Raw genomic sequence first — 14,741 nt, 5'->3', positions numbered from 1 at the left:
CACCTCGAGAAGGTGCTGATCCATGCGGATGAGCGACGTAGACACTGGCGGCAGCATGCACCCGACGCTGTGACATAGTGAGTCTCGACCTGCGCTGATGTGTATGAGTCGACATACTGATAGGTATATGCATGTGCAGCCAGTGAAGACAACATAGCGCGCGTGACTCGTGACCTGCTGTGCGGGCGGGCGGGCGATGAGGTGACAGGTGTGCCCTGCATGCGTCATCAGATGGAGGGTCACAGCCATGTATGTATATCATCAGTGTATGTGTGTATAGCTATCGGACCTCCGCCTAATCTGCCTTGTCATGCGACGTTGTGATATCCACTTCCCTCATTACCCACGACAAGCCTGACTCGGGACATTACGCTGCCAAACCCCTTGATACACCACTGCAACTCTCAGTGCCACAGAGCTTCGCCTACTGCGGGCACACACACCGCACGCACCTACCCCGTCGCTCAGATCCTCGACGCGCGCCGTGGCATCATAAGCTTGCTCTGCTCAGCCTCACGCACAAGCGACGACTAACAACGGCACATTCGCTCCCACACATCCGCTCGAGCTTGACCTTCGCTTCGCTGCCACATCCTCGCCGTAGCCTTTACCCATTCTGCAGAGTTACAGGGCGAGTTAGAGCGGCGGCGAGAAGTTGTTAGACGCAACACATCTATCTCACTTGAGCAGCCCCGCCTCTCGCTCACTTCGAAGCGACGCTGTGACTTGTGATTCGCGTTCAGGATGTCAAGCCATCGTCCCATCTCCCCGGGCATGGCAGAGAGGCCTGGAGATGACTCCGCGGTATCTGGAACCAGGAGCAGGCTGAACGAGTCGGTTTCTCCCGCGATGACACGGGAATTGGTGCTCAACTATCTGGTGCATCACTGCTACCTCGACACCGCTTTAGCCTTCGCTGGCGACGGCATCGCAGCGGAAGGATCCAGTGGCACAGACATTCGCAGTAAATCTCAGGCCCCTGGCTCTTCTAGGCGACCAGGTCTCGGCGCTGGTGTCGTACCCCCTCCTCTCGCAAGAGGAGACTCGAGCACGGAGATGGAGATAGAAGTGGATGAAGCCTTGGCCATCGCAGCCGAGCTGAATGGCAAGACCCAAGCCGCACGACAATCAGCTGACAAGACCTTGAACGGCAAAGGGAAAGGCAGAGACGACTTGCACAAGTTTGCGTCTGGGCTCGAAGGGCATGACAACGTAGGTGAACTCAGTGGCGATGACGTCTTTCAGATTAGCATCAGGCGAGGTGAGCATCGCAGCATCCACCTCTTCAAAATCTGAAGTGAGGCTCACAACAATTCACACGCTTTCGGAAATGCGTACAGACATCCGGGACCACATCTTGAGCGGTCGCATCTACGCTGCCATCGAATTGCTAGATGAGCATTTCCCAGCTGTGGTCAGCTCCTCCGCGGCAGCTGGGCGGTTGAGACGCTCTGAAGCATCGCTACAGACGCTCGACCCAAGTAGCGTGTACGCACGGCTTTCAGGAGGTCTTGCGGGCTCCGTCAATGCTTCAAATGGTGCATCGGGGGCGGCTAGTGGCAACGGAAAGAGCGGCAGGCCGAAAGCTGCTCTGCCTGCCTACCGACCCAGCCTAGATCCAGATCACGTCGCTCTCAATCTGCAGATCCAAGCTTTCATCGAGGCTGTCAGGGGCTCCTCTGCTACCGGTACAACAAGGTCCGTCGGAGACTCATCGGCAACGGGAAGGCTGTCGCCTTTCTCGGATGCTGGAAGCAGTGCGGGGTCGACCAATGGAAGCGCGAACGCTACGGGAGCTGGAGGTGGCGGCATTATGGGCGCTCTGGCATTGGTGCAGGGCATCAACACCAGAGTACTCTCACTGCCAGAGTATTGGAGATCCATGTATCTCAAAGAACTGCAAGGGGTCACTGCTCTGCTTGCATACGCCAACGTAGAAAGCTCGCCAGTGAGCAAGTATCTCGATCAGAAAAGACGCGTTGGACTTGCTGAGCAGGTCAACAGCGCCATCATTGGTGAGTCAGTTGCGAAAGCCATCGTGAGCCGGAGGCTTTTGCCTGACCACGCTTGCGCTGATCCCGCACTCGCGATCGCAGCGCAAAGTGGGCAACCGTCACAGCCCTTAATCGAATCAACAATCAGACAGACTACTTTTGTGTGGGGCCAAATAGCAGCGGACAAAGTGCCAGTCCCTCCGAGTCACCTCGCTTTCATTGGTGGAGATGCAGGCACGAGTGGCGATCCAGAAGGCTTCCAGAAGCTCTCACACTTAGAGTCGACGCATGGCACTGCGAATGCCAACGGGTCGTCGTCGACAGGTGCTTCCAGCGACCCCCGGAAGAACAGAGGCAGGGTGAGCATGCGCCCGTGTTGCTAGGTGTGCGCTCAAACGGTATCTGACGCGTGCCTCGCCCCTTCTACCAACAGATTCTTCCTCCTTGGGATCTGCACTCTTTCCTGGCGGATAGGTGAAAGGGCACTTTCACCTGTCGACCGAGCGCGTGAGCGCAACGCGTGCCCGTCAGCCGCCACCCCATGGCCCTGCAATTCGATCACCTAGGCGCCTCCATACGGCATGATAGCTCCATGAATCATGATCACCTCACAACGCTCCATACCATACATCAGTGCTGGAGATCTGTCCGCCTGAATCTCCGCTCCGAGCGCTTTCAAGCATGTCTCGCAGCCCTCTCCACATCTCATGCTGTATCACGCATTCTTCAGACAGACGACTTGCAATTACTCACATCGACATTAGGCTGCTGGCAAGGCTTTCATCAAAATCATTCGTGGTGACGTCTTTCCGATTCCTTGCCGTCAGCCTTGATCACCCGCGCTTGCAAGGAGGGGTGGGACAGTATGGAAGTGCAACATGAATGCGAGACACAATTAAGCCAGCCAGCGGGTCATCATTGAGCAGGATCGTCCACGCTGTCGAGAGCAAACAGTTGCACACAAGAATCCTTCACTTTTTACCTTTACCTCCATCTTCGACCTTGACCAGCCTCTTTTCGACTCCGAGGTCCGCAAGCATGTTGACTAGCGCAATGCTCTGATTACCCTGGATGAGAAGCTCAAATAGAGGATTCTTGGGTGAAGATGTCGCCAATGGCGAGACTTTGATCAAGAGATCTCCGTGGTCAGCGAGCAGCTAGCGACGATTCGGTTGGCCACCTGCCAAACTCACCGCTCGCGCTGGCTCCCATTTTACGCTTGCATTCGGCAGCGAGATCCTTGGGATCCACACCAAAGCTTTCTAGACCAGTGACGAGGCTCACCACTTTTTTGCCTTGCCTTTGCTTGATCTCTATTCTCACAGGAGTAGCGACTCCCTTTCGCATAGGACCCCTACTTTCTCCCTCTTCCAGCTCCACGTCCTCACCTCCCAATTCGGCGTTGATCTTTTCCGCTTGCGCCGCTTTGGAGGCAGATAATCTAGAGACCCGGTGGTGTTCAGTGCAGCTTGTGCTAATCAGCTTATCCAGAATTGCCGGCTTGCTCATCACCGCCGGCACCTCGTCCTTGTTGGCTGAAGCTTTAGGGAAAAGAGCATTCACTAGGAGAGTATCGTTCAGTCGAACATGGTCCTTTTGTCGCCCATCGCGCAACTGATGCTTGGCAACATAGGCCTCGAGCATCTCTCGAATAGCAGGCCGCGAAGAGGGAGCGGAGGTCCTGCGGTATCAGCGCAGGGGGGACGTGTCAGTCCGGCAATTGGGTCGCGTGCGGCGCGAGCTCGACGAAGCCTGTGACTCACGGATAGCCTGCGCTCTGGAAAAGCTTGACGGCTTGATTTGAAGGTGTCCAAAAACGTTCTACAACGGTGCGCAAGTGCAAATTTGGGTTTGACGTCGTCTCTGACCCAGCAGGATGAGGCGCACTATGATCGATCTCATCAGCAGCCTCAGTCGCATCGCTACTCGTCAGACTCTTGAGCGTAATGAACGGCTTCAGCGTGGTCACACTGGAGACGCAAATGCACGTAGTCAGTAGGATGGCGCGGGTGTCACAAACGGAGATATGTGCACTCACTCTGGGTGATCAGTGTCAAATTCGGTGATGAGCGTCTTGCCCTTGACATCTTTCGTCTTGAACACTCCACTCTTCTCACTTTTCGGCAAGGGAGAATTGTCAGCACTCGCGACTAGGGCATCTCCTTACACCTGCAATTGCTCACGCCGTCTTCACCCATTTAGCCAATTTTTTGGCTGAGCTCTTCCTGACATCATCGTCTGGTCTGACCGCCGTCTTTTGCCTCTTGGGCTCCACATCATCATACGACGCATCCTGTAAACCCCCCTCCGGAGTCGGAGGCCACGTAGTGGGTCTGTTTGGCAGGACATGGAGCTGATAAAAGATGCTCGACTCGACTGGCAGCTCTTCTGGCGTGTCTTGGGCTACTGCGCTCAGCAGAGCCAGGTCAAGCAAAGCATCGACATCCTTCGCGGTCAACGCTGTTATCCGAGAGGACGTCTCTTGATCCTCCTCAGCATCGCCGCCCCCGCTTAATAGATCCGCCAGCAAGTCTGCAGTATCTCCTTGCGGTCCATCTTCAGCTGCCAATCCAGATTCACCTGCTCCCGCGTCCTCTGTACTGTCCGGCTCTGCCTTTTCTGCTGCGCCTGATGCCCCAGCTTCAGCTGCAGCACCATGCGCCGCGGGATCTGATGAGTCCGTCGCGAGAGACAAGCTTGAAACGTCCGGCAGAGCAGCTTCACTAGGCGGTTCTTTGCTACCTCCGAGCGCCCAGAGTTCGTCCCAATGGGTGTGCAGGATCTTGACAGCTTTCCCCTTTTCCCCTTTGCTTCGCCGTTCGACGATGTCTTTCATGTCGATCTCGAGCTTGCCCACCACCAGGGGCACACTGGATCCTTGAGCGGTAATGCTGATTAGGTCACCTGTCCTCGGCAAGTCTGATCCAGACGAAATGGGGAACGTGTTTGGGGGTGGGAGGAAGCCCGGCACCATCAAGGATGTGCCGGACATGAGCGCACTGTCCGCGGAGGCCACCAGCTTAGACTCCGTAGGGACTCGGGGGAGCAGCGTAGGCAGCAGCCATAAAGCATACACTGGGTAGCAGCACAGCCGCATGGCAAGCGTACATCCCTCAGCGTCAGCAAACGTGTTTCATGGATCCATTGACCACACGCTCGAGTCACGCACCAGTAGGAATCACTTCGACTTTGGACAAGCCTTTTCCCTTGCCTGCCTTTTCCGCTCCTTTCCCGGCAGTGTTGCCGATTTCGAACCACAAAGGTCTCCCCTTCTCGTCCGTATACAGCACCGCCTTGTCGTCTGCATGAGTGCTAGCATTGCGTTGGTGCAGCGTCTCGGGCACGAGCTTGAGCACCAGGTCGGGCGACGCGGACGCGAAGGCTGGGAATTGGGACTGCAGCTGAGCTATGAGCGATCTTCGATTAGAGGAGCGCACCAGCGTCGATGGCTTGATCGTTGGCGCCTTTTTGAACATCGTGACAATGTGTGCGGATGGCTTGCAGCGCTCGCCATGCGGACGCGGTGACGGAAGGGAAATGGAGGGAAATCCCAGCAAGAATTCGTGGTTCGCCTTGTGTAGGTCGTCTTTCCACTTCTTCCTGTCGCTTGCCGAATTGTCTGCCGCGGCACTGCTGGTGGGCAGCTCAGTGTGCATGCGTGCATGCTTGCCCCCAGGCGCAGCTTGCACGCTTGCTTGCACTTACTTACCCATCGACGAATCAACCGTGCGAGATGCATTCGTGATTCTTCCTCCACAACGTCCGTATGAATCATCGTGGCTGCACTCCAACCCACTCAAGAATATGACAGTAGCAGGCTACATCAAATCATCTTTCCTAGCATCCATCAAAGCTCAAGACAGGCTGCATGGTGACGTTGACAGGGATCGATTGTCCAGTCCTCTTTTGACCCAACGTCGCGCTTGAAGCTCGTGCCATCCTGCGACGACGCGCATTGCGAATCGCTCCCAAGTTCAGGAATGATCTCTCAACGAGGGTTCGGTTTGCGAGCTCTGCTGGATTCGTCATCTAGTAGGGGACGGCCTGGCTGCACTTCTTGCCGTCAGCAGAGCAGCCTGCCCCCGCTCATCACACATCGAAATCAAGCTTCTTCAAGCCACGAATTGGGTGTGCGTGCAACTGTCGCGAATCAAAGCAGTTGGGCAGCAGCGTCCGTCAACCGGCATGCTTTTGCTGCCGCAAGAAGGCGGCTTCATACGTCTACTAGCACAGCGAATGAAGATCCTTTGCTCAACTTTCAAGATTCTCAAGCGGTGGACGAGGCATACATGCGGGCGATAGAGGAGAAGGCGGCCAGAAAGGCGCAATGGCGAAGGCAGAGCAGCGTGAGTACTCGGGCGCGGGACGGCTAGATCATGGGCAGCGTACTCAACTTGCTTCACTCGCTGCACCGCTGGCTACCTCCCAGTCCTCATCCTTCATCGACTCCCTTTCCCTTGAAGTCACTGCTGGTCTGGGTGGAGATGGATGCGTAGCATTCTCTCGCGAGAAGTACGTCCCATTCGGACCGCCTTCAGGCGGAGCTGGAGGGCCCGGTGGAGATGTGTACGTGCGAGCAGTCTCGCATCTAAGATCTCTTGCGCGAGTGCCCTCTCGAGCGGAAGGAGGTGCAGGCGGGCATGGAAGAGGAGAATGGATCGTCGGTAGCAAAGGCAAGGACATTACCCTCAGCGTTCCGGTGGGCACTGTAGTCACTGTGGAAGGCATTGAGGATGACCCACTCGAGCCAAAGGACGAACTTAGGATACTACGCTCAGAGTATGAGCACGGTCTCATGCGCAAGTATGAACGCCGGTTTCAGCGCGTGTATCATCCCAGACGACCTCGACCACCACAATTTGTGCCTCGTAGCGAGCCGGATCACAACGAGAAGTCAGGCAGCGAAGACTTTCATGTGTATCTTGACAAAGGGGCTTCAACCGAACAGGAGACTGCTGAACAAAGTAGTCAGTCAGCCGAAAGAAGCAGTCTTGAAGAGGTAGCTGCGGAGGAGGAGGGTGCATTCAACGGCTACAAACGGGATATTGAGAAGCGAGAAGTTAGCCCTGAGCGGGACCTGGAAGAGAGATCGCGCGTCCTGCCGTTCCATCATGATGTTGGCAATCCGTTCCAACCTTCACGAGCTCCACAAGACTCGCAAGCTGCAGACCAGGCGGGACATGATGCCGACGAGATCACGCCCGAGTACTACGACGAGACAACTTCTGATAAGGGACTAGCGTCAATGCCCCTGCCTGTGCCCGAAGAAGCTGAAGATGGCGCAGCTCTGCTGTCTCCTCGCGAGCTCGAAGCTGCGCGGCAGGAGGAGGAAGAGAAGGCTTCCATCGCTGCAGAAGAGAGGATACGTCGTGATGCTGCATGGAGACATCACCCCGGCTCGATAAGTGGACAGAGCTCGCCAGGCACCGCAGCTGATGTCATCGAGGAGAGCGAATCTGACGTTGCTTCTCTAAGGCAATCATTCAAGGCTGCAGAAGAGAGGCTGGCACTGGCGCTCTTGAAGCGCAGGTATTCAGACACAAAGGAAGCAGCTTCGCAATCGCGTCAGATCTCGCCGCTCGGCTCGAAGAATGCCAAGAAGATCATCAGAACTTATGATCTGGACGAACCTACCGCTGTCGATTCTCCCGGGATGCTGGTCGCACAAGGAGGTTTCGGCGGATTTGGGAATCCATTCTTCCTCAGCACAGGAGCCATCTCACGATCTCCTAAATTTGCCACCCGAGGCTCGCATGGCGAACGGGTCCGGCTGTCTTTGGAGCTCAAATGTCCTGCGGATGTCGGGCTAGTAGGGCTGCCCAACGCGGGCAAGAGCACGTTACTGAGGGCGCTTACAAGCGCAGGCAGATCTGGGGATGCAAATGCCAAGGTCGGCGGATACGAGTTCACGACCCTCAGTCCAAACGTTGGCGTTCTGCGCCTTGCCCATGATGGATCACTGCTAGGGACCGGCACGGGCATTATCGGCGAGTCAGAGCCCTTGGGTCTTCTAACTTCCGGTGCAGTGCTTAAGAAGCGCCTTCAGCCTCGTGCCGCACTTGCTTCTTCTGAAGGAGTTGTTAATGCTGGTCTTCGAGAAGAAGTGGCCAGGCTCACCATTGCAGATCTTCCTGGTCTGATATCTGGTGCATCCGACAACAAAGGCCTAGGGCACCTGTTCCTGCGCCACGCCGAACGGTGCAGGGCCTTAGTGTACGTCGTCGATGTCTCGGAGAAGAGTCCTGCGCCATGGGAGGAGATCGCCACATTGCAACACGAGTTGGAAGCCTACTCGCCAGGCTTGAGCAACAGATGCGCCATCGTGGTCGCCAACAAATGCGATGCCCTCGGACCCGAGAGTGAGGCTCATAGCCAGGTCGCATCGAATGGCACGAGCCCAGAACCGCCCAACCTTCAGGCCCTCCGCTCCTCAGCCGCTGAAGCTCGCCAAAAGTTGTCAATTCTGCAAGGGAAAGTTGCGCAGCTGCACAGCGGTCGAGCCTTACCGGTTGTGCCGATCAGCGCGAAACATCGACTTGGAGTCGAATCTCTCGCTAAGCAATTCAACGTGGCGGTCAAGCGTGCTGAGCATACGACATGATCACGAAGAGAAGAGTCCGAGAGTCAACTTTCGATGCTGATCGTCATTGGTCGGTCACGTGATGCAAATTTCAAGGTGCTCCAAGCACTTCTTGATTTTGATTCTTGATTGTCAATAGGCTAGATGCACTCAGCATTCATGATTCTCGGTCCGCTCATGCGGAGTCACGGACAAGCATAGCCGCTGCAGAAGCTTGACAAGATCTTGGTCAAAGATCCAATGCTTGATCCCGTTGGCAGATCATGCTTGCTTTCAATCAAGAATCAGAATGCAGATGGTCATTTCCCCACACGGTTTGGTTCCGAGGTACTGCGGCACGTCGGGCCCGCATAAGCCAAGCTGGGGGTACATGCGGCGTCCTAGGATGTGTGACGATAGGGAGGTCACTCAGTCCCCTCACTAGAACAAGCTGCAGCTGTCATTTTACTTGTGGGACCCCCGCATGAGATCTGACCAACGAGATCGGTCCTTTACGACCCCGGGTGTGCAACCTCTACCAGCCATTTTTTGGCGCTGCCCTAATGTCTTCATGGCGCTTCAAGACGCCTTCAAGATCGAACTAATAAACAAACGTGAATGTTCGTTCGCGATCGGCGATCATGACCTGCCTATTGAGGACGATGCGCGCTGCTCCCAAAACAGCACTCGATCAAATAACAGGTAGTGAGCGGAGGTGTTTCAGCATCATTCGGCTCTTAGATGGCTTGAGGCATGCATGAATCGAGATGCTCGCCGTTGCTTTGAGCGCATCGGCAAGGTGCCAGAATGTCAACTCTGATCTCACGATGCTGAGTCTCATTTGAACTCCCGCTCAGTGACTTGTTTGTGCCTAGACTTCTCGACAGCTGAGCCCTGGTCTGTACACCGCCCAGCTCAGCAAATTCTTGGTCAAGTAATGCAAGGCCCGTGGTGTTTGTAGCGGAGCGCGCGCAGTTCGGAAGCAAATGTTGTGCGGGCTTACTTGACCTGCTGGCCTGCGGGATGCGGAAGTATCTGATGAGCATGGGAAAAAAAAAAAAAAAAAAAAAAAAAAAAAAAAAAAAAAAAAAAAAAAAAACCAACAAAAAAAGGGACAAGCCACTTGCACCTTCCTCAACAGAACCGCGGAGAACCTCACAGTCCCGGCGCACTTGAAAGGTGTCTGGACTGGAGCAAGTGCTGACGTGATCACCATCTTCAGTCGACTACTTGTGTTCGAGATGATGGACTCGACCCTGCTGACAGGACGCCAATTCAGGTGCAGGTTCTCTTTGATTCCAAAAGAGGCGCCGATGAAGTGCGCGCACGGGCTAAAATTGCTCCCGCGAAGGCGGGGGGGGTATACCCTCAATTTACACGTTCAAGAGTCGTGTCGACGCGCGTGCATGCATGGCCGCCACGTCACGTCACTCGACGCACATCACTCTCTCTGACTCAAGACTCACGACTGTGATTCGTGATTTCTGCGCGCATGCCGCGCAATGCTTCGAGCAGCTGCTGGCTGATGTCAGTCAGTCAGTGAGTCAGTCAGACCGCACGCACGACTGCATGCTTACTCACACAGACTACCGCATCATCTCACTCCGAAGCATTTGGTTCCTGAAGCGGTAATTGTCAATTTGAATGCTCCAAGGCTGGCCTCCACAGTCATGGCTGCGATGGCACGCGCCTGTGGGTCTGACCGCCATCTGTGAAGTGGTTGCCGGCTGCGGAGAAAAAAAAATAGGTGCCGCAATCGAGGGATGGAGCTTCCGCGGGCTAGCACGAGGAAGCACCCTCATTGTGATTCTCGTTCCTTTGGATCTGTGAGCCACAAGTAATCCGTGGATGCCACCCATAGTTGAGGTGCATGGTTCTGATTGGGCAATCGAAAGGGCTGCCACGTCATCGCTCGTGGCGGTGCCGCTGAGCGAGAGCCACAGCAGATCCACAAAAGCAAGCAGGTCAGTCTACACACCGACTACTACGATGGTGAAGCTCGCAACCTCGACAAGACTCGCGGCCTCCCTGGTCAACAACAAGCCGCGAACGAAGCAGATCCGGATCTCGAGCGAGAGCATTCGGTCCGTTGCCATTGTGCTGGGCGTGGCGGCTTGCTCTGCCATCATGATCTGCTCCTGCCGACATGACTGGTTTCGAGTGGCCTTCATGTTCAGTCTCACATAGTGTCGGCATTAGTAGCCGCGGCATGATTCGGTGCGAAAGGTCACACGAGCTTGCTGTCGGAAGGCTTGGCACCGACAGAGCCAGAGAGAGAAACGAGATGTTCATCTGAGCGCGCCCGACGCATTGCGTACTGAAGGTACTGTACTGTACTGTACCGTATGCAGCAAAGTCTGGCAGTAGTGTATCGCATCCCTTGGCGCCCTCTGTCTCGGGGCCGTGGAGCAGGTTCAAGCAGTGCAGACGAATGTTCGGCAAGGCTTGGTGATGTTTGTTGCATGCAAGCATCGCAGCTGAAGGAAGTTCCTCACGCCTCCTCTCGGCATCTCCTCCGACCTGCAGAGACTTTGCGACCACAAGGAAGTACAATGCGATCGCGCACATCCAAGCGCTCGCCGTCTTCCGAAGATTGTGCTGCGGACGAACGAGTTGGTGCAGATTGCCTACTTTCTACAATGACGTTGCCGCGCCCGGGCCTGGGATGCAGCACCTACCCTCCATCACGAATGGTCACTGAAGTCTCGTTCCACAGGTGAGCCACCTCACGCACATGCGAGTACGTATATGCGCGTCGTGTATGTGCACGCCAATGGAGGACAAGGACGAGTCAAGCGCTAAGGCAGACGACATTTCACAATTGCCCGCACCTCCAACACCCGATGCAGTTGGCGATTGGAAAATAGCTAGCCGACAGACTAAGTCCAGTCTGGCTTGCCACAAGCCGGCCAGGCGAGTGGGTGGCTGCACTCGAGATTGGTACACCTAGTGCGTGAGTAACCGTCCGCGGTATCGCGTTGCCGTGTACTGTACGTTCCTTGCTACAGCCAAGAGTATGCGCGAGAATTACGAATGACTGGTTGGAAGTCGCCCTGTCAGTATCGCGATTCGTGATCGCTGACTTCCTAATTGCCGACAGCCTCTTGAGCGCTCGGCTCTTCACACCGACATGCCATGACGCATTAGAGGACCCTGCTTCGCGCATGTCGCCGAGGCTTGGAACTCGAGGAGAGGCCTGAGCTGCCGAGCCCGACGATTGCACGAGTCGAGGTTGCTCTGAGCGTCGCAAGACTCGTCGTTTCCACGGTCATAACGAGATTTCATTAGGGTCCCGAGCGACAGATCTTGCACACTGCGCGGTGAGATCTTGTTTGGTTCCCCCTGCGATAGAAGCTTGAATTATGAGCGGCCCCAAAGTCAAAACCGAGTGACAATTCGCTGCTGGTGTGCACAAATGCACAAACGTCCTTGAGCGCGCTTCTTCGGGAGTCAAAAGGCCTGAGTGCCATCGGACCGTGGTCGACAAGACCCACTTCAAGTCTCAAGACTTCAGGTGGTCAGACAGACAGCATGGCAGGAGCGAAAAGCACGGGTCCTGATCGAGGTCACCGTAGCGCTGCATTCGAGGTCACGATCCTCGATCATGAAGCCGTGCCTTGCGCCAAGAAAGAGCAGCGTGTCTCACCGGGCACCTCTACAAATAGCTTCGCGCGTCAGAAGAGTGCTTGTAGCTCGGGCCGCCGAGACACGTTTCTCCACGCTCGTCCCTGGTGACTACACTACGCCCATTGGTGGAAGCAAAGCAAAAAAGCGAGCAGCTTCTCAGCCGACCGACCGCAGTACCAGCAGTCGTGATTGTAGGACATCTTCCGAGTCCGTTGACCACATGCGACCCGATCCTACAAGACCAGTTCGCTGCTGGTCGATTCGTGATCAGTCAAACTTGTCATCGGCACACATCCAAGCACGCCGTCCCGCTCGAGAGAGGAATGGGGGTCACATAGCACGCTAAAAGACTCGCACTCGCGATGCATGTGTGGTGTGAATGCAGAGATCGATGCACAGCACTGCATGGCTGCAGCGCGGTGTTGAGACGGAGTTGGAGAATGTGTGGTTGGCAGGGCGCGGGTGCCTGAGCGCATGCTTGCTCATGCAGCTAGACGGCCTTGCTCCTGCTGTAGTGGTGCGTGCATGCATGCAGCATGGTCTCTGCGTCCCGAGCAGAGGACAACGGTAGTCCCCGTTGGCCTTCATTTCGGCCCACAGGGGGCGGGCCACTTATAGTCGTAGTAGTTGGCTAGCAGTCTGTTAGCAGCACGCCACGAGCGCAGTCAAAGTCGAAATGGAAACAGAAGAGTGTGAGTGCGTGGATTCCTTCCGCGCCGATTGGAGGTTTCGAATGCCCCTAAATTTCTAAGGCACTTGGCCAGTGAAGAGCTTTCGTGAAAGTCCGACTGTTCATTCTCATGACAGCCCCCATAGGCCAGAAGCATCCTTAGCATCTACGGTTATTATTGTCAGTCAGAACCGAGACGATCGAGCTGCACCGTGGTGACGAATCACGTATGAAAGGGGAGGCGGGGCTCGAGGGAAGGGTTCGTGCTAATGTAATGGCGGAGCACCCCGCTACGGTGCTGCTCGCAATCTCTCGTGCGTGTCGAATGGAGTGTTTCCCGAGCCGCCAATTTGATGCGCGCTCGACACGGGGTTCGCACATTGTGCGCTCGTAGGGGGGGACGACTGGTGAAGGAATGATCAATTTGCAGGTGCCCGACCGGGCCAACTTTGAGCAGCCGCGCCTCAACATCCCAAGCATAGCATTTCAACAGCTTGCCAACTCATTTCTCCACGCAGCTCCCGTCTGCAAATCACATCTACATCTGCTTGCCACTCCTACCTCTCCCTTCGCAATTGGCAATCGACCGCATACTTTCGAAGATCTTACTCCTCCTTCGTCGCTGCACTGGAAGCGAACAGGCTCTTTCCTCGAAAGCGCTGCTTGGATCTTTGTTTCCATCCAGCATTTGTCGCGTTCGACCTTTGAGCCCAACCTTCCACCTCCTCGCCAAACTCTCGATCGGACGCGGCCTGGCCTTGTCAACGCCAGCGCGATTGTTACTTAGATCATAGCGCCCATCACGACTCTCACCCTGGCTGCGTCGGTAATTACACCTTCGGCTTACTGCGCTCACCCATTACAAGGCGACAATCGCGTGCCGGTACACGCGACTGCCAGCACCCACCGCCGCTCATCGCTCACACGCGGAAGCACGCCGATCGCATCAGCAGGAAGATATACCGCGCCGTTGCTGCGTCGGCTCAAACAGGTCTCATTGCGTCTAAGTCGCATGTACCTCCAAGTGACACATCAGGTCTGAGACACTGATCCACCTGGGGTGACTCTAAGCCCACTGCAAGAGATTCTGGTGAGTCTTGCGCAAGTGTTTAGCTCCTTTTCAAGACCGCGGCGCGTGGTGACTTGCAGCGTGGAGGCTGGTCTTGCGATGGATGGGCCTGGATTGACAGGTTGGCTAGACCCAAGGATCCGCGAATGTTGAAGAATTGGATTTGGCATGCGTCGCGGGGAAAGCCTAGATTGATGGCTGAGTGCAATCTGATTGGCGAATGCCTCAGAGCCGGCCGAGCGGTCGCACGCGCTTCGGACGCGTTGGGGACGGCTCATGCAGCGCAACTGGCTCAGGAACACCATGGGCTATCTCACGCTGCAAGTCGAGCGCCCTTGTGAGGCAAAGTGGCTTTGCTGTTTACAGGTGACTTCAGTGGTTGATTGGTGTTTCATTGAAAGGATCAGCGCTGTTCCTCTCTCGTGAAACCCCTGTCGCGGTCTTGCTTTCGGTCGTGCGGAAACGTTTGCGCACATATCGCCGCACTGCTCTTCGATGACGGATCGGGCAGGCAGCCTTTCAGATGAGCCGACACAGCTTTGTTGTCAAGCTCCTCGTGGCCAGCATGGAGGTCTGTAAGATGACAAAGTCTGGTACACGGTCTGCTCCCGCTGTAGGCTGTGCCGTCAGATGGTTGTAGTTTGGTCCGCCCACACTTCATGCGCAGACTGCCGCTCGTGCCAGAATTGGCCCACTCGCTCGATCTTCGGGTGCTCTTTTGGCATCGTCGACTCGTTGTGATCACTGGGCCTTGCACTTCTCACATGGATCAGGTGCACAGTGCTCATAGACCGGTCGAACATTTGTCTGCTGTAATTGTTC

General features: G+C 55.7%; 4 protein-coding genes across 4 annotated transcripts; 3 read left to right on the top strand and 1 right to left on the bottom strand.

Annotated features, from left to right (window-relative positions):
• Nucleotides 1-289: 289 nt before the first annotated feature.
• Nucleotides 290-2,574, top strand: IE81DRAFT_192703 (hypothetical protein). The gene is made up of 3 exons (XM_025510809.1): nt 290-1,261; nt 1,341-2,353; nt 2,428-2,574. Exons 1-3 carry the CDS (start codon nt 745-747, stop codon nt 2,470-2,472), a joined length of 1,575 nt encoding a protein of 524 aa, XP_025372653.1. The 5' UTR covers nt 290-744; the 3' UTR covers nt 2,473-2,574.
• A 167-nt stretch (nt 2,575-2,741) lies between these two features.
• Nucleotides 2,742-5,611, bottom strand: IE81DRAFT_364125 (hypothetical protein). Its single transcript, XM_025516833.1, has 6 exons — nt 5,164-5,611; nt 4,178-5,069; nt 4,033-4,110; nt 3,758-3,964; nt 3,188-3,675; nt 2,742-3,117 (listed from the first exon to the last, which is right to left on the bottom strand). The coding sequence occupies exons 1-6, from the start codon at nt 5,468-5,470 to the stop codon at nt 2,966-2,968; spliced, it is 2,124 nt and encodes a 707-aa protein (XP_025372652.1). The 5' UTR covers nt 5,471-5,611; the 3' UTR covers nt 2,742-2,965.
• Nucleotides 5,612-5,726: 115 nt separating this feature from the next.
• IE81DRAFT_297597 (hypothetical protein) lies at nt 5,727-8,343 on the top strand (the record flags this gene model as incomplete). Its single annotated transcript, XM_025512162.1, has 3 exons — nt 5,727-6,340; nt 6,424-7,999; nt 8,093-8,343. Coding segments are annotated over exons 1-3 (2,193 nt in total), but the record flags the coding sequence as incomplete, so codon positions are not given.
• A 2,685-nt stretch (nt 8,344-11,028) lies between these two features.
• IE81DRAFT_320252 (hypothetical protein) lies at nt 11,029-11,843 on the top strand. The gene is made up of 2 exons (XM_025512964.1): nt 11,029-11,506; nt 11,654-11,843. The coding sequence occupies exon 1, from the start codon at nt 11,327-11,329 to the stop codon at nt 11,501-11,503; it is 177 nt and encodes a 58-aa protein (XP_025372650.1). The 5' UTR covers nt 11,029-11,326; the 3' UTR covers nt 11,504-11,506; nt 11,654-11,843.
• The last annotated feature ends 2,898 nt before the right edge of the window (nt 11,844-14,741 follow it).

The sequence above is a fragment of the Ceraceosorus guamensis genome (genome assembly GCF_003144195.1).
Source record: "Ceraceosorus guamensis strain MCA 4658 unplaced genomic scaffold IE81scaffold_5, whole genome shotgun sequence".
NCBI lineage: Eukaryota > Fungi > Basidiomycota > Exobasidiomycetes > Ceraceosorales > Ceraceosoraceae > Ceraceosorus > Ceraceosorus guamensis.
The sequence above is the reverse complement of the archived record's forward strand: the minus strand, read 5'-3'. Positions and strand labels throughout refer to the sequence as shown.

Excerpts from the sequence above, each read along its gene's own strand:
- IE81DRAFT_320252 (XM_025512964.1), top strand. The coding sequence starts at position 11,327 with ATGGAGGACAAGGACGAGTCAAGCGCTAAGGCAGACGACATTTCACAA.
- IE81DRAFT_364125 (XM_025516833.1), bottom strand. The coding sequence starts at position 5,470 with ATGTTCAAAAAGGCGCCAACGATCAAGCCATCGACGCTGGTGCGCTCC. Across the intron at positions 5,070-5,163 it reads AGTCGAAGTGATTCCTACTG|TGTATGCTTTATGGCTGCTG; the intron begins GTGCGTGACTCG and ends GCTGCTACCCAG. Across the intron at positions 3,118-3,187 it reads AATGGGAGCCAGCGCGAGCG|TCTCGCCATTGGCGACATCT; the intron begins GTGAGTTTGGCA and ends TCTTGATCAAAG.
- IE81DRAFT_192703 (XM_025510809.1), top strand. The coding sequence starts at position 745 with ATGTCAAGCCATCGTCCCATCTCCCCGGGCATGGCAGAGAGGCCTGGA. Across the intron at positions 1,262-1,340 it reads TCAGATTAGCATCAGGCGAG|ACATCCGGGACCACATCTTG; the intron begins GTGAGCATCGCA and ends AAATGCGTACAG. Across the intron at positions 2,354-2,427 it reads CCCGGAAGAACAGAGGCAGG|ATTCTTCCTCCTTGGGATCT; the intron begins GTGAGCATGCGC and ends TTCTACCAACAG.